The sequence below is a fragment of the Dermacentor variabilis genome, chromosome 1 (genome assembly GCF_050947875.1).
Source record: "Dermacentor variabilis isolate Ectoservices chromosome 1, ASM5094787v1, whole genome shotgun sequence".
In the NCBI taxonomy this organism is placed as follows: Eukaryota; Metazoa; Arthropoda; class Arachnida; order Ixodida; family Ixodidae; genus Dermacentor; species Dermacentor variabilis.
The window spans coordinates 199,276,971-199,300,436 of record NC_134568.1 but is presented as its reverse complement, the minus strand read 5'-3'; the positions used below and the strand labels follow the sequence as shown (position 1 = coordinate 199,300,436).

At 45.6% G+C, this 23,466-nt stretch overlaps 1 protein-coding gene across 1 annotated transcript in view; it reads right to left on the bottom strand.

The window, feature by feature from the left end:
* The window catches only part of LOC142590728 (uncharacterized), a 225,907-nt gene that overhangs the window by 151,334 nt on the left and 51,107 nt on the right, over positions 1–23,466 (bottom strand). Inside the window, exon 4 of the mRNA XM_075703161.1 lies at positions 509–616. Coding sequence (XP_075559276.1) covers positions 509–616 — 108 coding nt within the window. The remainder of the gene's footprint in view (positions 1–508; positions 617–23,466) is intronic.

Below are 23,466 nucleotides of genomic sequence, written 5' to 3'. Positions count from 1 at the left end.
TGCAAGATGTAGGCATATGTTGATTATGTCTCTTATCCCTGTTTATCTACGAATTTACGACACCCAATATGTACGAGAGGTATCTTTTGTTTCCTTTCAACAAAGCAGGAAAATTGCGCGACACGTGTCTGAATAGTTAGTGGTAGATGTCACATTTTACGAGGTGGAAGCACGTTATTTTTTTTTCTTCCGCGCTTCTCATCCACGCACTCTAAGCTAAGCAATTCTCCCCCATTCTGCCATCGTACACAAGTGGATCACTGTGATGCTTAACCAGCGTCGGCTTTTGTGGAGACTTGTCCAGTTTTATTGCACGAGCTGTTTTTCTGCGCATGCAGGTGCTCCTGCTAGTTCTCATCTGCATGGTTTACATTATTGTGCAGCGCTCGCACAGAGAGCACTGCTTATGAGAGCGCTTTTCCGATGATCGCGTGTATACGCGCGAGTGCGGCCGTGGATGCCTTGTGCGGCACCCAGATGATGCGGCAGCACCCGGGCAAGCACTCACCGTCCTTGGTCAGCCGCAACGGGTGACTGTCGGGTGTCGACGCGTAGGCCTTGGCCGCAGTTCGACCCCCTGGGCCGTCGTTGTTGTTTGACCCCGCGCTGCCACCGCCTGCGAACACGCAACAGCGTAATCACTATCAGTTGCCGCTGCACGAATTCGGCGGCCCACTTGGCGGTGCAACTATATTGAGCGTGTCACGGGTATTGCCAGAGCCCCAATTGGTGCTCTTAGTTTTGTGCTGGGTGATTTTTTGTTTCCTCGTGATCTTAAAAGAATTCTAGAGATCGTACCGCAGAATCCACGACATGTCTCAATTCCTTTTTTTTTTTCGATTTGAGATCCCCTGTCTTCTGCATTTCTCAAATATGAAAATTGCCTGTCAGTGGCCCCCGACTTTCCCATAGTACTACTTTCTTTCATTAGATGCAAGCGTGCTTCTCCCTACAATGACGCTGCGCGAGGGTGTTTTAGGGAATTACCGAAACAAGTGTATACTGTAGCTGTTAAGGCTTCATTAGCGCGTACAGCTGTGTCCAACAAGAAGTTATCATCACTATGTATGTCGTCATGTCGAAGATGAATTGAAATATGAAAGTTCGAAGAAAGGAAGGCATCGCAACCGAGTTAGAACAAGGAATGTTTCCCCCTGTGCATTGTAGCTCCAGCCAAGTGCGTCCCGACGTCATCGGTGAGAGAGAGGAGTATGCCACTTCTGGTTCATCCCAGAGTACATGAGACAGTATTAAACCACCAACGAGGCGATATAATGTAGGTGAAAGAAAGAAACAGAGTGTAGCTGTGAATCGCGAAGCCCTCGCCAACAGTAGTAGCTATTAGCGGCGCAAGCGGAAGGGGGGGGGGGGGGGGGAAGGGGCATCCTCCGCATGCTTAGACGTGTGGGGGGGGGGGGGGTGAGGGCATTTTTCGACAGTTGGCCCCACCTACGTCTTCTGATTGAACGAATCCTTTGTCCAGCTAGGGCGATGAGGCATTCGCTATAATGCAAACGTATCATCATCACTGAAGGTTTAAAAAAAAGTGCTGTGCAGCTCTCGCCCATCGCAGCGACACGGTGCACGAGGCTGTGGTCACCGGCCTAGTGTCTCTTAATTCTGCTTATCCTGTCCGACGTTTCCTTCTTCCTATTCACCACGTTGCCTCGCACTGCATATTTCAATCATGGAGGCTAACCAGGCGATCAGGTTCACAGAATGAAACAAACAAAATGTTGGTGAAGAGTACATAAATAAACAAAACTAATATTTGCTTCCTTCTGATATGTATATGGTACAGCTGCCGAAATCAGCATTTTAATTTTTAGTGACGCAATTGGCAATTATAGGCTCTTATAGGCAATTGTTAAGCAGATAACGACAAATTACGAAAGCTCGCATGTATTCATAACGTGTGTCCAGGCAGGCACGCACTAAATATAAAAGCATTGATTTGAACTTCAGGGCCCTCAGCTTCCAGAAAGCACTTCCCTACACTGGTTGATGTGCCCTTGGTTCTTTAACCACATCTTTTTTTTTGCGTTTAAGACAGAGTAATAGACAGATGACGGCCGCAGTGCATTTGAAAATGAAATTGACGGGTACTACAGTGCTAAATGTAAACTTAGGCTTTTTTAATTTAATGTTTCACGACATATGCATAGACGTGCAACTGGAAGTCAAATCGGAACGTAACATGTGCGCTGCTAACTATTTGCTGCTTTTCGCAAGAAAAATCATTTTCATGCATGTTCTTTCTGTCTGTACGATTTCCTGTCCTCGAGAGTAGAGGAATGAATATACAGAATATTGGCTAAAGCTGTCCTGCAGGAGGTCATGGGTACGATCCCCGGTTACGATGGAGCAAGCGACCAGGGGCGAAACTCGAAAATGTCCATTACATACCCCCCCCCCCCCCCCCGCCCTTGCACTGGGCAAATGTGCTCACAAACAAGCAAGCGAAAGAAAACAATAATTCTTGGTGATGACAACCAAAGCGTCTACGCTGGGGCACTTCTAGAGTTATGGCCTATCGTAGCGCAAAGCTACTAAGGCATGGCTTCTGTGCCATCGCCCATGCACATCTCAATATATGTAAAACAGCATTTAGCGTTTCAGCTCATATTGAATACAGAGATAACGAAGGATCAGCCCCATGATTTGGCCTTGCTCAGGCAGAAAAAATTTGCTCCGGATCCTTCAGCCGTCAGGAAGAAAAAGTTATCATCGCTTAGCCTGTCCCAGAGGGCTTCATGTTTGTCAATGAACGCTACGAGAAAAAAGATGCTCGGCGAGCGAGCAACACACCGCAGCGGTCTCGTGTTCAGTGCAGCTCGTAACAGCTCCCCGTGCTCCCGCGCACCATTGTGCGCGCGAGCCGGCGCCCCTCCCGCACGACCCGCGCAGCTATCGGCGATCCTGCACGGCATACACTACATGCGCCCACAAGCCAGCTCGTTTAGCCGACACGCGACACGTTGTCGCCGATGATGTGCGCGCAGCGTATGCCAAGGCTGCATTGTGCGCGCAGCAAATAAATTCACTCCGCGTGCGTGACGATAACTCACGCGCATGCGAGGGGGCGCAAAAAGAATGAGAGTACCGCGACGCCGGCCAGAGAAGACGAGCAACGGGGAGAGCGGTGGTGCAGGCAAGCTTCCCAAGGCGGAAGAGAGTCCGAAATCATTGCGACCCCAAAGGGCCACACGGCCGATCAGTTTCCAACGAACGGTAGTAGTGGGGGACACGCGTGGCAGGCCACGCGCTTTCCCCGCTCGCCGCCGCGCCGGGGTCCATTGGCGCGACACTTGGGGCGCACAATCGAGCGCTGTCGACTTCCAGTTGAGTTCCCACGAGACCAGCGCTTCAAGGCAGCACCCCGTAACGAGAGGTCGCTCCCCGGTCGCGCTGCCTGCATGGTGGCAGCCGCAGGGACGCCAGTAGCGGCAATTACCGCCACCAGCGGGGGCGCAGAGCGTGGACTGCGCGTCGTCGGCGCGAGCCGAGGGCGCCGCCTCGCCAATGGCAGTTGAATGAGAAGTCGATGGCGCCGCGGCTGGGACCCAAAGTCGAGACCCGCGCTCTTGTTAACTTAGTGACAGTGAGGGATGACCTCACTCTTTTTGGAATCCCGGAACTCCTGCAGCGAAGTTAGCCGCGGCCTTAGCGTCCTCGATTGCAAAGACCGGGAACAAAGTGGAAGCTACACATTGTGCACTACCTGACGTTATCTCGAAATGTAGGTGGCCTTGCAAATGACTCTATTGCCTCGAGACTGCACGCTTAAGTACTCGGCTCTTTGATATATGCCGGAGGGTTTCGGGAACGAACGCGCGCCTCAGAAGCCGCGCCTGGTGTCAATTTCAGGACATAATCAGCGTGCTTTACGAAAGCTGCTGGTGGACACTGCTAATTTAATATCGCAAGAAAGTATTTTTTCGTTACGTGCGGTGACATTCGAAGCTGTCTACGAAGCAGACGATTTCCTTTCGATTGATGTTACCAACGGTTGGGACATGTCCATAAGCGTATACTTTTCGTCAACATTTTGGTCCCGCAGAGACGCCCTCGCGTAAATTTGTCGGCGGGACATCGGGATGTTTACAACTTCCGGGATTATTGACAACTAGAATGTACTCGATGTACCATATATATGATGACTGTCATTGTCAGCGCTTTATTTGCGAGAACTGTTGTGTGTTCCTAATGACTACAATACTTACTGTTTCTGTGAAATCTCATACTCTGTGCCGTAAACATAACGAACATCAAATTCTTTGTCTATGCTCACATCACAGTGTGCTCAGCACAAAATAGTCTTGAGAAGCAATGTAAAAAGCTACAAACATTTCTCAATGTCCTCAGCGCATACGTACAGACCACTTCCCTCCAACTATATAGCAACAGAAAAGTGTTGGTACATTCTCGATGCTAACAAGTCACGCAAAAAATTTGAGGACGCCTAAGCGATTCTTATGAGTTGTGAGTGCGAAAGCATTAATTTTCATTTAAGCCCCGCTGAGCGGTACTTCAAGTTATGAACTGCTCGCGGGCAAGCGAGGAGTTCACAGCGAGGAGTTTGGCCTTACGAAGGCGCAGTGAGAACGCAGGCGAAAGCTTGCGTGGACCAGGAACACGCCGATAACACAGGCTTGCGAGCGTGAGGGTGAACTCATCTGGCGGTGATGCCCTGGCGCACCTGGCGCGCTATCGATGCATGTAGTGTTGCCTTTCGCCCGCTCTGCTTCGTCGAGCCGCGCTCGTGGCGTGGCACCGCAGCCAATGGAAATTTACGTGCCGTTTCCCTGACACAGACGACAGACGCCGCCTTTCTCGCTCAATGGACAATTTGACGCTTTCGCATCAAAATGTCACTTTCTGAAACTGGCTTTTAGCTCTGATTGGCCCATCTGTCTTGACAAAAACTGAAGAGATAGGTGCCTTTGTCCTTGAAATACATCATTCGAGCACTCCCGCGAACTTACTTAAGGACGTCCGCAAGTCGTCGGCCTCAACTCTGCACATAATTCGCAGGATCCTGCCAATGAGTGGCGGGGCTCGCACTGAGGAGACTCGCCAGCTTGTCGGTTCTGTGCCCCAATCACGTATTGTACACCAAGCCCAACTCGATCAACTAACTGCTCAACAGTGGGCTAGACTTGAGGCCATCGAGTCTATCCCACTGTTGTATAGGCCAAGAATCGGGCATTCAGAGACCGCAGGAAAATAACATATGGGGCAGAAACTTGGACAAAGAAGCTCGAGAACAAGTTAAGTACCGCGCAAAGAGCGATGGAACGAAGAATGTTAGGCGTAACGTTAAGAGACAGGAAGAGATTGGTGTGGAGCAGAGAGCAAGCGGGGATAGCCGGTATTCTAATTGACATTAAAGAAAGAAATGGAGTTAGGCAGGACGTGTAATGCATAGGTTAGATGATCAGGGGACCATTAGAGTTATAGAATGAGTGCCAAGAGAAGGGAAGCGCAGTCGGTGAGGGCAGAAAACTAGGTGGTGTGATGAAATTAGGAAATTCGAAGGCGCAAGCTGGAATCGGTTGGCGCAGGACAGGGGTTATTGGAGATCGCAGGGAGAGGCCTTCGTTTTGCAGTGGACATAAAATAGGCTGATGATAATTCTGATGCTGCTGCTGCTAATTATGATGCTGATGATGATGATGAGAAAAAAGAAATTCGGTAGAAGCTATCTCGACGTCAATGCGATTAGAAATAAAGCAATGCAGCGACACACCGTACTGCCAATGCTGAAACCTGCATGCAGCTGGGATCCTTTCTCGCGCTTCCTACTGAATATGCTGCGCCATCTAGCGGCGGCGCCGTAAAGTCCGCGCGTGGCGCAGGTTCGATTCCACCGAGCATCCGAGAAATGTAAAGGATCATTTTACCATTGTAGAACGGCACATATATGTGCCGCTCAACAATGACAAAAGCGATCCTTGGCAAATACTTGGGAACCCACGGTAACGTCATACAGGTTCATTGAAGAGCGGCACACACCTACTGGCACATGCTGATAATGATGATAAATGTTTTCTTTCTTTCTTTTTTTTTTTTGCGCAAGGACCCGGGATTGTCAAACAGCACCAAGAGATGGTATGACGGAGTTTATGGTTGGTCGATGACAAGGATAGGTGCAACGTGGCTGTGTAGAGGCCTATAAATGCCACCCAGTGACTCATGTTGGCGGGAAAACGCTTAGGATGGATGGATGGATAGATAGATAGATGGATAGATAGATAGATAGATAGATAGATAGATAGATAGATAGATAGATAGATAGATAGATAGATAGATAGATAGATAGATAGATAGATAGATAGATAGATAGATAGATAGATAGATAGATAGTCCCCGGAATGTGTGTGGGTACCCTAAGAGTGCTAATCGCATGAACAAAAATGACATTTTCGCCCGAAGGCCGAAGCACTAGAGAGTTTAAGATTAGGGACCCAAGCAGCTTGCGTCCCTTAATCTAAAACTATCTCTGAAAGCGCTAGTAAGTCTTAGCGTTGTGCTTGAGCTCATCGGAGGGAGTTCTAAGTATACGCAGCTGCGCCAAAATTTCTGGCACTTTTGAATGCTTTAATACGCCGTGTAGGGCCTGTAATCGCATCGTACAGGCACCACTGCGCTGCCCGTAAAGAGCGGCGATGTGAAATTACCTCACTTTTAGTCTGTTAGCTCATTAATATCATTTTCAAAATTTCAATTATCTTGCAAGGTTTAAGATAAAAGGCTGGCCGTGTGAATGGATTAGTTCATAACTTTTGTCTGCGTGCTACAATTCTAACAAATTTGAAGGAATAATTCACTGAAAGACTTAAGACTGACTCGAACAACTTTGGCGGTTGAATAGTATAGCATCTAACTTGCATGTCGACAGAGATAAACGTATAGCATACAATATATGTATTAGCACATATTTACACTTATTTATAGTCTAACAGCCTCTTTTTTTTTAATCAGCATAGGTTCAGAAAGGGTTTTTCTTGCGAGACTCAAATCTGTGAATTTACGGCTGATTTGACAGTTTTAACATGAACAGTATAGGTACAGACAGATTGCATATTACTTGACTTTGCTACCTTTGATCGTGTTGCTCACTGCCGCTTGATGTTAAAGCTATCACAGCTATGACTAAATTCGCTTAGGTTAAAATGGCTCCGTAATTTTCCAACATATCGACAGCAATTTACTATAGCAAACAATTATTCTTCATCACTTTGTTATGTTTCCTAAGGGGTACACTCTAAGCCGGGGAACCTTTAATGTAACTTCTACGTGGCATTAACTTACAAAGTAGAGGTTACAGCGGCAGTCGTTGTGATTTTTCAATTATTTTCGTTTAGTATAAGGGTTACGCGTTCTTATTGACAGCCGATTATAGGTCAGGGAGCCCATTTGAGGGTTGCATCAATAACATCCGGTGTGTAACCTGTACACAGTAGTCCATAAACGGCGACGCAACTCATTTATTCAATTAGAGCAGGGAAAGGTATACTGCGTGTTCCCACCTGCTTCAACCAGATGGCGCGGTCTGGCAACTTCATTAAACTTCATCTCTCCTTGCCGTCTCGCATTTGCGCACGATGGAATACATTCTATTATGGCTGTTTGACGTTTCGTGGTATTTCGTACGGTAGTTTTGCTTGTTTTGCCTCTCGCATACGCATGTTTCGTGCCGTAACGGTCCATGGCCTTCGCCAACAAAAACCTGTTCGGCGTGATGCAGCGAACCATTGTGCGACTGCAAGCAATACGCGGTTACAGTTTAGTAGATTAGGTTGCTGGGCCAGTTCGTGCATGGTGAACATGCATGTTCACGCGGTTACAGGTTTGTCACAGATAAAGTGTGAATATTATGACCACTGCGCCGGCGTCCACGGGAGGACACTTGACCTTGGTAAGGGCTTTTTGTTCAAACTGCGTTCGCCTGCTGCACCAGCTTTTCGAACGTATCCAGTGTCTAGGAGCAAAACTGGGTCTAATTTGTGTCTACGCATTTGCGTATACGCGATGGCTTTGCCAACTGCGGATTCTTGTCGCGCACCAGAGGTGCTAGTTCAATGAATAGGTGCTCTGACTCATTGCGCTGTTCTACACCGCCAGCTATTAAGGGACAGGAGCTTCTCTATGAACTGTTAAGGGATCGTTAGGCCTGAATGTAGCGGTGTGACTTTTCTACGTGCTTGACTACCATTCAGTTCATGCAACATCGACGGTGTCCCGTCCGTAGAAACGGCGACAGAATGGTGATGACTCCATTTCACTCTAACGGTGCAGCACATGCAATGGAAGCTACATGCGTTTCTGGTTGCCCTCTGGCTGATGTCTTTTGTTCGCACGTGACCGCGTGCGTTAGCCCCAATGTCAGGCCACAAATGCACGTGCTCGCAACTCCGATCCTGGCGGTAATAAATTGCAAACGCAGAAATTGGTTCCACTAGAGCAAGTATCTGAAGCAGTGGTTGCTAGGACGTTTACGACGCTTTCAGGATAATCCAATTATATTTTAATGCTTGGTTAAATTTGCATGTTTAGAAAAGCCTGTGAAAGATTATGTCCACAGAGGTTTTCTCAACGCCATCTTTTGATTTTCTACTGAGGTGATAATTTCTTTAATGTACGCCTGCAGAGCCGCCCAGGGTATCGGTTGCCCTTCGTCTGCCATGCGTCGGGCCACCTTATGCAAATAAAGGTATGGGTGGATATGCCGCAATGATTACGTAGAAGCATTTATTTTAATAGCGATATAATTCGTTTAAAAATCAACCTGCATTTACTGCTAGCCACTGCTTCATTTTTATTTGACTGTTTTTTCTTATAGCTGTGCATTGACGCGGAACTGAGGTTTCGTTTAAACATTGTGGGCCTGGAGAAAAATGTGACCAGTACTGTAAAGATGTTCTTTGAAAACGAAGGGCGTGAATGCGCACTTTTATATAGCATCAATCACTTGTAACGCACGATAGGACATCCTCTGATAAACGAGGTATGTGCATTCGCCAAAAAAGCATCGTTGAAAGCTTTTGCAGATCGAGCTGCAAAAGGAGTGAAGACGGCTTAAAATTAACATCACGTGGAGCAACAACAGCGAAATTAAAGTGTTGTAGTTACCAACGGTAAACCTGTTTCATTGTGGGATGAAGCCATTGTGGAGGCAGCCTTGTTCTGCACGCTGGACAGTTGATAGCAACATTTTATTATTTTTTCTTTGTTTACAGGCGCCTCATGATGTTGCGCTTTATACCAATGCAACTATAACACTTGTGTTGTTTTCACTACCTTTCGCAGATATTTTATAAGTGTCGCTGCCCTCTGGAGAGCTACAAGTGATGGCCCCCCACATAAATAGCAGCCAAAGAAGGAATCTGCGTTTTTGGTGGCACTCAGGCTGAAGTTATTCAACTTTCTACTGGTGGTCTGGAGTGCTTCCTCATCCTCTGGCACTTAGTATACTACATTAAGAGCCTGGATTACTCGTATGTCTTTTCTCAAAACATTTTACTAACACAAAAGCTTGTACTGCCAAGGGAAATTGTGCCTGGGGGAGTTACTTGCAAACGTTCGAAGTGCTTTTTAGCATTGTTGAAGAAAAAGGTTACTTAAGAAAAGGTCATTTGCTGAAATGTGCCTCTGGATTGTCTTGTCCCATTATGCGCCTAGTTTTCATATAAATCTATCAAATATGAAGCTTTATTAAAATTTAGGGTTATAATATTGATGTTCACTTAGTAATAACCTATGCTCTTTAAGGGACAGACAACCGCTCAGAACATGAATCGAGATAACTCCGCTGATGGAAAGATTGCTTGTATTAATGGCTAGAACGAGCCATGTTTTCCTTCATTAAAGATGTTTTTATATTTGTAATTACTGACCAAAAGTCGCGAAAAATGACCTATGGCGGCCCACGCGGCAAAAACATGAAGCTGCATAAGAGGTTCACCACGTGACCTTCTACTAGTGTACGCGGTTCCTGGTATTTTTATTAGTATTGAAATGCACTATACTTGTCATTATTATAAGTTTTTCCTGACTTACAATGTGCAGATTAGCCTTAGTTTGTAGTGAGCAGAAAAGCGGTGCTGCCGTCGCCTTCGTTTTCGACGAGTTGGCTTGGCTCGTCTATCGACAGAACCACGACGACGGGGACCAGCCAGCCATGATGCAGCGTGTACTTGGAGGGAAATACGGTACAAATATAAGAAATGTCTTTCCAACAACGTAAACCTAAATACCAGCTTCTTTATTTTCAAAAGTGGTTGAAAAGGTCGAAATGTAAGTGGTTAACCGCAGTTGTACTCGCTCCTGTGAAAGCAGAATGATTGGCAGCTTTCACAATTTGCGAAGCTGGCTATCAGCATCGCTCTCACTTCTCAGCGTTGCTGGAGGATAAAAAAATTGTGCTTACAAAATATCCATGCGCTTCTGGAAGTAACCACTGCAGGTGTAAACACTACCGAGGGTGAGCTAATTGCGTTGCGCCATAAAAAAATTTGGTGCTTAAAGATCTGTTGTCAGTCCTTTTCAGGTAAACGTTCACATACGTGTCACTATGAAGCTCAACAATACCTTTCAGAATAGTTTCCTACAATATCATCTTTTTCCAAACAAAGGAGTTTGGGTTCTCTATTAACATCTCGGCCAGTATAACTGCATACTTTTAGTGCGATTCTTGTTTTGTAAGAAAGTGCATAAATAAATATAGTAAGGAAAATAACTGATACACTTTTCTTAAACGCTTCAACGACTGACAGAAGCTGTCAGCCCTGAAAAAATTATTGCTACTTGGGTAAAACTAGTTTCTTGCGATGAAGTAGTTTTGAATTTCATGTTATTAGTTCTTTCTAGTCATATGGATAATTGGTATTGTTCACTGTTGCGTATTAGCAAGCTGTATTTTGATGCCTTTATTGTGCGTCGTTATTAAATTTTTAAACAATCTATTTCTGAATAAAGGTTGTTTTTCTACCCGCCGTGGTTGCTCAGTGGCTAAGGTGTTCGGCTGCTGAGCGCGTGCTCGCGGGATCGAATCCCGGCCACGGCGGCCGCATTTCAATGGTGGCGAAAACACCCGTGTACTTAGATTTAGGTGCACGCAAAAGAACCCCAGGTGGTAAAATTTTCCGGAAATCTCCACTACGGCGTGCCTCATAATTACAAATTTCTTTTGGTACGTAAAACGCCAAATATAATTTAATATTTTAAAGAGTTATTTTTCTAATTTAATGCTCTCAATTTTCTTAAGCCAATCAAATATTTCTGTGTGGGAGACCCAGTAAACAGTATACTTTAAGTGAGGTATTTGACAAGTGATGATTTTTCCTGCGTACCATCTCGTGCCACATTTATAGGCAAATGAGTAATAAATAGGAGCGCTATCAAAGTTATAACATTAAATTTTTACTGCATGAAAGTACCGACAGGGCAGCGTGCAATAACACAGACCAAGAATGGAGACGTTAACTGGTTAAACGCATTGCTATATACTTGTCCCTTTGTGATAGTTATTGCGCTGCCCTGCCTTTATATTCATTATGAACAAACTACCGCAAACAAAAGTTTTACTAATTATTAAATATTTTCATGTGGCTATCAAGATAACAAATGAATTATTTTTATAATATTTATGCTTTGAATGCACTGAATCAGATGCCTTTTTGTAATCTATGAAAGCCATACAAAGAGGCTGATTGTACTCTGCAGATTTCTCGATTACGTCATTAATGACATGAATGTGATCCATTGTAGAGTATCCCTTCCTGAAGGCAGCCTGTTCGCTTGGTTGACTGAAGTCCAGTGTTGCTCTTATTCTATTGAAAATTATCTTCGTGAATATCTTATGTAATACTGGGAGTAAGCTAATGGGCCTATATATATATTTTTAATTCTTTAACGTCTCCTTTTTTGTGAATTAGTATAACGTTGGCATTCTTCCAGTTCTCTGGGACCCTTGAAGTCGATAGACAATTCGTATAAAGGGCCGCCAGTTTTTCAAGCATTATGTCTTCTCCATGTTTGATTAAATTGACTGTTATTCCATCTTCTCCTGCCATTTTTCCCCGTTTCATGTCTTGCAAGGCCCTTCTAACTTCATCACTGAGTATAGAAGAAATAATTAATCAAGGGAAAATGAGGCATCCACCCAAGCGTAGCAATTTGCTACGTTTGGTTGGACGTCTCATTTTCCCTTGATTAATTACTTCTCTCCAGCTTGCGGGTTTCCGCTGAACTATTACGTATAGAAGAAGCCTCTGTAACCTGTTCATTACTACTTCGAATGAAGGTATCATGGCTGGTCTGAGTACTGTGCAGGTCAATATAGAATTCTTCCGCTGCTTTTATTTTCGAGATTACTGCTTATATTACCCTGCTTATCTTTGAGCGCATACATCTTCCTTTGTCCTGTGCCAACTTTCCTTCTCACTGATTTCATGCTGCGTCCATTTTTTACCTCTTCCTGTCTTTCTCACGTTATAATTTCGAATATTCCTTATTTTCTCCATGTTGATCAGTTTTGCAGTTCCGTGAATTCTATCTGATCTCTTGAGTTGGACAATTTCCTTCTTTGTCGTTTCTTTATTAGGTACTTTGTTACTTGGGAAAGCATACCTACTGTTTGCCTTGGTGTCTTACCTCCCACTTCTATTGCTGCTTCTGAAGCCAGCCTATTTATGGTTTCATTTATTACCTCTATGTCAGCTTCATATCTCTGTTCTAAGGCTGAATAGTATACCAACCTAAATTGGTCTGCTTTTACCCTTACTTCGTATATGTTGTCCTATTTCTTCCTGAGCAATTTTGCTCTTTCTCTCTTCAAAGTGAGGTGAATCCTAGACCTCACTAACCTATGATCACTGCATTTTTACCCTACCTAACACTTCTATATCCTGCACTATTCTGGGGTCGGCAGGAAGTATGAAACCTATTTCATTTCTTGTTTCACTATTAGGGCTTTTCCAGGTCCAATTTCTTGTGCTACGCTTCTGAACAAGGTATTAATTATTCGCAGCTTACTCCTTTTCACGAATTACCCGCCGTGGTTGCTCAGCGGCTATGGTGTTGGGCTGTTGACCACGAGGTCGCGGGATCGAATCCCGGCCGCGGCGGCCGCATTTGGATGGGGGCGAAATGCGAAAACGCCCGTGTACTTAGAATTAGGTCACGTTAAAGAACTCCAGAAGGTCGAAATTTCCGAAGTCCTCCACTGCGGCGTGCCTCATAATCAGAAAGTGGTTTTGGCACGTTAAACCCCTTAATTTAATTTTTTTTCCTTTCCACGAATTCTACTAGCATCTCTCCTCTAGCGTTCCTAGAATCAACGCCGTAGTTTCCGATTGCTTGTTCACCAGCCTGCTTTTTCCCCACTTTTTATTGAAGTCGCCCATTACAACAGTTTACTGAGTTTGCACTTTTCTCATCGCTAATTCAACATCTTCATAAAGCTGATCTATTTCATCATCATGACTGGAGGTAGGAGCGTAGGCTTGTACTAACTCTTATTAGGTTTTATTACGACTATACTGCTACCCTCTCATTAATACTGTAGAATTCGTCAATGTTGCCCGTTATGTCCTTATGGATTAGGAATGGCACCCCGTATTGCTTCTTATCTGGGAGTTCTCTATAGCAGATGAGATGGCTGTTAGCGCTGTATAAGCCTCACCAGTTCTTCTAGCTAACCTCACTAAGGCCAATGATATCCCTATCAATGCCTGATATTTCCTCAAAGAGTCCTGCTAAGCTAGCTTCATTCGAGAGAGTTCGGGCGTTAAAGGTTAATGCCAGGGTCAGTTTCCATTGGCGGCCATTCCGGGTCCAGAAATTCTTAGCGCCCTCTGCTTCGTTACAGGTCTGACCGCAGCTTTAGTCAGTTGCTCCGCAGCTGCTGGGGACTGAGGGCCATCGGTTGATCGATTGAGCCATTTGGGAGGGAGTCGCCGAATACAACACCAGGGAGGCCAATTTCTGATCTGGTGAGGGAGTGTCATTTGTGGAAGCTTAGTGGGTCTCATTAATTTGGTTGTACCTGGATTAGTATAGCCCCACTGGCTCTCGGCATCTTTTGCCGGTGTCAAGTGCCACTCCAAGCCTGTAGATGTAGCGTGCTGGAGTATATATATATATATATATATATATATATATATATATATATATATATAGTCTTGTAGGCGGCGAGGCCACCTTATTGCGGAGGAGTCTAGCCCAGAGGATCTTACATATGCCTAAAAACTCTCTTGATTTATCCGCGATAGACGGGTAGGTATCACAACATACTATTATCGCAATGGTTCTAACCTCGTAGTTCGTAATCTCACGTACGCAGGTGACCGTGAACGCGGTTAGGTATGCAAGACGTTTAGACGATATCGAACAGCACTTAAAACGAGCAGGGGGCAAAAGAATGGCGGAACTGGTTGCTTCTCTTACCTGTAAAATATAGGAAGCATATATACCAATCCTATGGGTTACAGGTCCGTGCGTATACGTTTACTAAAGGTTACATACCTATAGGTTACAGGTAACTTTTACAATAGAATGATACTAGTATTTGAAAATGTGCACCTATAGTAAGTGTTACCCAGCTTAGAGTGTACCGCAAGGCAGCGTTCTATGCCTCTTACTTTTTCTAATCTACATTAATGACTTGCCTTACAACATACCATCTTGAATGCCCATCTTTGCAGATAGTATTATTTAGCGTCCAATTTACAACAATAGTGACCATCTCGCCCTTCAATAGTACCTTGAAAGTATTGGTGAGTGGTGTAACGTTTCCAAGCGCAAACTAGCCCTCTTTAGCCGTCAACTTATTGACAGTAGCGGCCAATATAAAATTGGTAACAAAATTGTGAAACGCACTACGCAGTACAAATACCTAGACACAAGTCTAACCCCGAATCTTTCTTGGTAGTCACATATTACTTCCATCTGCGCTAACGTATCAAGATATTTAGGTTATCCACAGCGTAACCCACATAATTCTCCCTCCAGTGTGCGTAAACTGGCTTCTCTAGATTTAATTCGTCCGCAACTTTGCCTCCTCAAGTTGGTCAGCGTATCAACAATACCTTATAAGCCCTTTAGAAGCCATTCAGAACCGAGCCAGTCGGTTCATCGGGCATAATTACATATACCCATCCAGGAAAACGCAAACTAAACAAGAACTTTCACTTCAGCCATTAATTAGTCGTCCTGACATTACTCTTTTATCGCTATTCCACAAATTTATTCACCCCTGTATGACATCCTCTGTACATCTTAATCTCGCTCATTGGAATTCACGCAGACTGAATAATAACTTTATCTTAGCGCGCGCGTACGCGTTGCTATTAGAGCATTTCACTTATATGCTCTTCCACGAGCTATCTGTTTGTGGAATGACCTTCCGGATAACCCTGTATCAGAGCGAGATCGCGCAAAGTTTTGCGATATTGTTAAAAAATAGATGTGCTCCAAAACCCGATGTTTTGTATTTGCCACTTTAACCATTGCACTTGGCTATATAGTACTGGTGCCGATATGTCTTTCTTTCTTTCTTTATATTTTACATGAATGCGCTCGTTTGTCTATTGTTTTTATTCTTCGCAGCACTGCTGCCGTTGAGTTAAAATAGTTTTTTTCTTCGTTGTTGCTTTTTTGATTCTTTGATGCGAAAGCATCAAATGGCCCATTGAGCAAAATTGCCGGCGTCTGTAGCAGCGAAGCGGCGCCTAAATTCCCATTGGCGGCGACGCCACGTCACGTGGGCGCCTGGACAGATCAAAGCGGGCGAACACCTGCTGCCGCGCTGGCCCACCAGGTGTTGCGTGAGGGGCATCGCCGCCACGCCACGTCAGCCTCGCTCTCGCGAACCCGCGTTATCCACGCGTTCCTCGTCCGCGCAAGCTGCCTGCGGTCTAACTTCGCCTCGGCAATCACTATAAAAAAGTTAACGCGTAAGAAAACCCGAATAAATTCGAAAGGAAAACATTGGCGGTAGCGAGTTTCCAACTTGCGACCGCACGCTCAGACACCAGAAAGTGTCTTACCCATATAGGCTAAACCAGCGCCTCATTGACAGCAGGCGCGGGCACTCTGCTTTATAATATCATGCTTCTTGGACAGAGACTTCCGTTGCTAAGCCCAGCGTGATGAAGGTAGTGACATCAAAAACATCGCAGCTTACTTGGGAGCGCACTCATTAGATTCTATGGCACTCGTGCAAGATAGCACGACGTCATAGATCCATGTGCACCGGCCTTGTGCTATCTTGGAGGCGCTAGCCAAGCATCACAACGCACCCGCTTGCCCGAGAGGAGTTCATAATTCGAAGGACCGCTCAGAGGCGTTCAATTGGACATTAATGCTTTCGCATTCACAACTCATAAGAAATGCCTAGGTGTCCTTGTATTTTTATTTGTTTCTTCCATTTGGAGTGATATTGTTACTCCCTTGCTTTGATAGCATATCTTGTTAAGTTCTTGGGTTCATTCGAATTTTTGTGCACTAATCGAGCTTTTACTTTGTTAAGGTGTTAATGTATTTTGAGTTATATGTATGTGTTCACTGGGCGTCCACAATGCCCACGAGGGGCATTGTGTAAGGTACTTACAAATAAATCAAATATATAAATAAATATTAACTAACACAGCGTCTCAACGTGCTCTTTGCCACGAGAGGAAGAAATTGAAGGAACTGGTACGTTTTCACTTTTATAAGCAACTTCTTATGCGACGTGACACATGAAAAATACAGTTGTGACTTCGATTATCACTCACGCGTTTCATTCCTGTGTCTGTGGCCTAATGGACATCTGCGCACGTGCACATGCTCTCACTCGGGATATGCTACGTGACGCAAGCGCCAACTATCTCAAAGAGATAATGATAAGGAATCCGGCAAAACCGATCTCAAGATGACTGTCGACATTAATGCGATTAGCATTGAAGCAGTGTAGCGACACATCGCATTTGCGCCGCCGAAACGCGTCCTGCATGACGCGTGCACTGCAGCGGGGCTCCTCTCTTGCGCTTTCATGACGACGATAATGACGATGATTTATTGGCGTCCCCTTTGAAACGAGGCGGTGACAAACTTTGAAACTAGGTGACAAATAGTCACCTAGCCAGCTTAAGTTAATCAGGTATACTATACAAGATTTTCATTCTAGCCATTTGTGTATACATCTCTCTAATCTTCTTTTTTTTCTCTTCCTAGAAACTGTTCTATCTGCATTGTACCGCTACATATGCATGTAACGGTTCCGGTCGTGTCGTTCTCTTCCCTCATTTTTTTAGAGCGCAGCTCTTAGGCGCGCGTTCTGGCGGCGAGCGTCGGAGTCGGCGTCCTACCTCGTAACTGAGCGAACGAACAGAGCGAAAGATTAGAGAGAACGCGCAGTGCAGCGGGGGATGAAAAAAAGCCGCGAGCGCGAAGAGCGCCAGGAGGAAAGCGGAGGAGGAGGGTATGGAGAAAGCGCGAGATGAAACGCTTCGTGCCGTGCACGAGCGGCTTTGCGGCGACGATGGCCACGAGATGGCGCGAGAGTAGCGCGCGTCGTCTGTATGGAAGCAAAGCGCTGCATGAGCGGTGGTAGTCGGCTGCGGATGCTGTGAATCGCGCCCGTGCATCACCCACATGCTTCCTCTCGCGATCTCCCGATTAACGAGGCAGTATAGCCACACTTAGCTCCGTTTGCAAAGTGCCGCACGAGACAGATTGTCGCGACATGAAAACACGTACACAGCTCCGCTCCAATTTCGCATTAGGAAGTATTGTAATGGTCGGTGAATTTTTTTCCGCCAATAATCTAAACGTCTCTTGCTTATCTCGCCTGCTGACCGCTTGATGCTTCCGTCCACTTTAAATCCAAGTGCTTCTGGAAGGTGCACTTTACTTACGGGTCTCACTGGGTGGAATTCCTTTTGGACACGTTGCGCCTCCTAGCGGTGGTGCGCGTAGTCCTCGCGTAGCGCGTGTGGGAATATGCATGTGTTTAGAGCAAATTTTTGGAATATATATGATGCAGGTTCGATTCCCTCCAGCTCGCGAGAAATATTATACAACTTCTTTTTTTGGTCATGCGCAGCGCCACACACCCAGTGATTCCAGTTGGCCTCAGGGAGGTTCATTGAAATGACACATAACTGAATCACATACAGGCACATAGCGGGATGACTTAAAAGCTATAATAGCAAGGTACCTACTTTGTATCACTCATGAATTTCGAAATGCCACGGCAAGCCGTACCTTGGATGCAGCCCAGCGCTGACGCGTCCACCAAGGTATACCTATTAATGTACCGCTTAATATTTCCCTAAAGTGGCGAAAGGTAGCTTCTACTATAGTCTTTTTCGTTTAGCCGAAGTAGTAAATTGCGTTTCGGTTCATTCATTTCAGTATTAGGCACAAGGGAGCCAATGCGACGCTAGACGTACGCAAATAAGAATTTAAATTGAATTGAATTGTGGGATTTTACGTGACAAAACCACAATTTGATTATGAGGTACGCCGTAGTGGAGGACTCCGGCTTAATTTTGACCACCAGGGGATCTTTAACGTGCCCCCTAATGCACGGGATACGGGCGTTTTTTGCATTTCTCTGCCATCGAAATGCGGCCGCCGCGGTCGGGATTTGATTCCGCTACCTCGCAACACCATATAGCCACTAGGCCGCCACGGCGGTTAACTAACAATTTAGCGGTGAAATGCTACAAGTGCACAGCACAAGTTTGCGGTCGTTACCTTGGAGTCCCGTGTCTGACGGCATCGGCTAATCCAGCGGAAAAAAAGAAATACAGATGCACCGCAAGCGCTACATGTGTACTTTTTTTTTTCTTCTTGCCAGCCGTATACACAGCTGCAGGTGCTATGTGTGATCCTTCCCTGCGCGTTGTTCTATACTGTTGAGATTAAAGCATAATGGGGCTTCAATGCCCCATAAGCTACAAAACACACTCTGACGCGGTTCCACTGGCGCAGTGGTTATACCATCACGATCACTAAGCGTCCGATACAAGATTTCTCACTTGACAACATCTAACGGTTCGGAGCTTGTTGCCCTCCGAGGCGCCGTTGATTATATAAACAACCAGCTAATTATTTGGCAATATTCTGTGACTCGTAGGCGGCCCTACAATGTCTTTTGTCAGCTCTTTGTCGCGGGTCCTGTGAACAATTCGTCTTAGAGATATGATATAAACGCACCATCATATGATCGCGAAAGGACACGACGTCGTGCTTCAGTGGCTGTCGGTTCATTGCGGTATCTCCTGTAACGACCTGGACGACGAAGCTGCTAGGAAAGCACAGGAAGGAGCAAGCCTTGTTTCCGTACCTTTATAGAGCACTAACGTAGCCGACCACATTAGCAAGCTAGCGCATCGTATGACATTGGAGCAGTGGCACGCACCTGAATTCACCCGGCATCGATTCAATTCTCTCGACCCATCTGTGCAACTGCGGCTGTTACTTGGGCTTCCGCGAAATGAGGAAACAATGCTGTGCCGCTTACGCTTGGTCGTCGCATTCACCAATGCATATGCGTGTTTGATTGGAATGGCTGATAGCGCCGACTGCAATGCTGGCGGTGTCGAGGAGACTAAAGAACATTTACTGGGAATCTGCCCATCTTTTGAAAATGAAAGACATGACTTCTGCACAGTTCTAAATCAGTTAGGTAGAAAAACGTTGACTTTGAACAAGATCTTGAGACCATGGTCTCGCACATCGCAGCTACAAAAGGCCGCAGAAGTGCTGCTGCAATACTTGAAAGCTACCAGATCGAGCGACCGTCTGTGATCCGGACTGAGTGACCGTCAGGGGATAGAGAGCAGAACACTATTACCACGTCGGCGATATCCACAGCAGACTTTCTTTTCTTCTCTTAATCTTTCCCTCCCATTTTCGCTTCCCCCACTGTAGGGTAGCCAACCGGGCTCAGTCCTGGTTAACATCCCTGCCTTTCATTTCTCTCTCTCTGATGCGGTTACGTGGGATCGTGCAGCCTCCATCGTTGCCGTCTAGAGCGCGTGTGCGTAATCAAAGTAGCTGATTCGAGACGGCCTGCCGCCGAGCCTGCATTGTCAAATGGGCAGACAGCTGCTGCTCACGCCTCCCCGCATTGCACTCCTTTAGTCAACTACCTATAATCAGTGAGTCCTGCCAACGTCAATAAAGCAGCAGTCAGTAAAGTAGCAACCACCATCGCAAGGTATATATTTGCTCGCTGAGCCGTGATGTCATACACTGAATTGACAACCATGCATACATGAAAACAATTGAGGACGGTGAGAAGTGAGCAGCGGCGCTTATCATTTTAATGTGACCCTCGGAAACGACAACTTCGGCTCTTGTGCATGTGTATATGTCTCGGCTCGAACCCGCAGACCTCTTCAGCTAGACCTCGACGTGCGACTGTTAACTATCGTCGTAGCGCTGAGAACAGTTAGGATTGTCCATTGGGTCAGAATTAAGTAACGCTTCTAAGACGTACTATATAGTGAGTCTTTAGTGGGCAGCCTACAAAGCGTATGTCCAGAGTATGCCATTCCCCTTCTCTATAGTAGAGGTGGTGGAGGTTGTCCAAGCTTTTTTTTTTTTTTTACAGCCTTGAGCACAGTATTTCCATACTAAACTTCCGTGTTAAAAACCGAGAATCGCTTATCGTCAGCCCATAGGACACCTTCTGTGTCTTGTGGGCGCAGAAGCACTGTAGCATTTTCAAATGCCTACTCTTTCCTTATCGGAATGGCCAGCAGCCCACTTTGTGACTTCTGCGGGTGCAATGAAACAATCGAGCATCTTCTTTGTCAGTGCTCTCGCTTTAACCCACAAAGAGCGGTCCTCTCAGCCACCCTAGACAAACTGGACAAGCGCCCAATGTCAGAAAACAAGATCCTTGGAAACTGGCCTGCGCGAACATCAGCGCGATCTGCTATGAAGGCGCTGCTGCGATACTTGAAAAACACAGGACTTTCTGACAAATTGTGACAGTACACTGTGGGACGTAGGTCTGTACGGTGACACTGCGTAAGACTATATAGAAACGCCTTTGCGGGCTGCGTGACAATGCCCACAGAAACAGTTCGTATGTACGTGCGTGTGTGTGTTTAGGTTTTTCTTTTCTTTTTTTATCCTCCTTTCTCTCACCTATTGCATCCCCTTGCCCCCTCCCCCAGTACAGGGCAGCCAACCGGAGATAATCTCGGGTTAACCTCCCTGTCTTTCCTTTGCCTTTCTCTCTCTCTCTTGTGGGCTGACCACGAACATGACGACTTTAATTGAAACTAAATTGAAACTCTACAATTCAAGCAAGAAAAAAAATCAACAACCTCACATTACTTTACAGCGAAGCTGTTAGCCTATATAGTTGGTCGGGATTTTTTGGTTTGTGCTCAACCAAAAAACAGTACCGCCCCCACGACAGCTGGAAAACGGCTTTGTGTTTGAGTTACGTTTTCTCGTATATTAGAATTACAATCCGATGCTGTCACTTCTGCAGGTTGTGTGGAGGTCGTGCTTTACGAATTTCATGACGCATTTTACTTTGAGCACTTGCGCTAGGCGGAGGGCCTCGAAGAATGAGGATGTATGCTGCACTTTCGCTCACGTGTGTGCGCGTGTGACGTATATACGTGTGCACACAATGTACATCTGTCCTTGATGCGTGTGCGCTCTGCCCGTTGCATCTGTCGCACAGCGTGTGCTGCGACTGTGATCGGCATTATGTCAAACTGTTGAAAAACGGTACCGCAACCTAGCGGCCGCGGCCGCGGCCACTAAGACAGAACTAAGACAGAAGACAGTCAGAAAACACTAAGACAGAACTAAGGCGTATTGTAACAGGTGAACTTTACGAGCGCGCCTTTCTGCACACTTCAAGAGCTGCATTACAGTGCAAGTAATATAGTGGCGCCAATAAGCGCCAATAGTGGCGCTTATAGCAGGCTCTCAAAAAGAAGTATTTACTGTTAATGGTAGAGTAAAATAGAGTTATCTTTTCTTACCCCGCCACGCGCATATAAATTTGATTAGGAATTTTATTTTCCTTGAATGAATCAAACGGTGTCTCGTTTTAACTAAAAAGCGCGTTTTTATTTCTCAATGTTTATTCCTTCCTCACATGGTCGCGCTTCAATCACTGCTCCCATAACCACCCTTGCTGATGTCGCTGACAATTGGTTCTGAACCGCTTTTCGCCCGAAGCTTCGCGACCTATATTTGGATCGAGCTTGGACCGCAAACGGCGGCCTGTATACAAAGGGCTTTGTCTTTCACTTTTCGCGTAACACAATTATCTTTTCTCGTATATTCGAATCACAATTCAGAGCTATAGTATCATGTCTGCAGCGCGTGTTTAAGTCGTACTTTCCGCAATTTCCTCGGGCAGTTGACTTTAAACATTAATTTAGCTCCATATAGCACCTGCGCCTGGCGGTCGGCCTACAGAAGAACGAGGATGTGTATGCTGCACTTCCACACATGCGCGCGTGACCTCCGTCGCTTGTGTAACGTCGTCTTAACGTCACTTGGCGTGGCGTACACTTGTCAGATGTCCCCGCCAGCTTTCCTGTGTACGTCCATTTTCACATGGTGGAATGGAGGCGAATTTTTATATTTTTTTGCGTACTTCAAGTACACTTCTTCTGGAATTGCCTGTGGCATATAGCTGATTCCGCCTCTTCACGTGGATTACTTGAAGAGGCGGACATTAGATAGATAGGTAACAAGAAATAGCAATCTGTAGTTTGCTGATTCAGCAAGCTTCAGTATTTACCATTTGTGTTATTGAATTCAGGGCACGTATGCCACTTGCTAAAGTGAAGCCGGGTTATAAAGGAGTCGTATCCGCTTAGCAGAAATCGCGAGACTGGCACCGGTGTTGAGGTACGCATCCTCATGTCCGTCCTTAATTTGACAAAATGTGCATTAGAGCTCCAGCACCGCGCTAGGCAAGGAGGAACTGCTGTCGTGATTTCTACGAAGCGGTTAAGACTTCATTTTTCAAAATCACAATTGCAATATGTCTTAGCGAGAAGAATAGGTATTAATTAATTAGTGAAATCTTTTACTAAGCGAACCGACATGCATAATTTCGTTTGAATAAACCATGTTGAAGGACGCGCGCACGTATGCACACGATATGCGTCGCCCAGCAGCAATAAATAGCGGTGTCTTACAGAGTCAAAATAATATCTTATATTGAGTCAGTTGATTCAGGGAAACCAAGAGTACAAGGTTAAGTACAAGGTCACCAGATAATGAAACCAAGAAAGGCACAGGAGGAATTGACAGTTTTAATTGAAACGTAAGGTTAATAAGGAAAAAGACAATGAAACTGGAAGAAAATTCAATTTACCGCCGAAGGGAGCGGAGTCTAAAATCTCTACATGAAATGTCTGATGCTCTGCCAACGGAGCCATTTTTAGCTCCATTTTTTTTCTTATTGCTTCAACATTTATG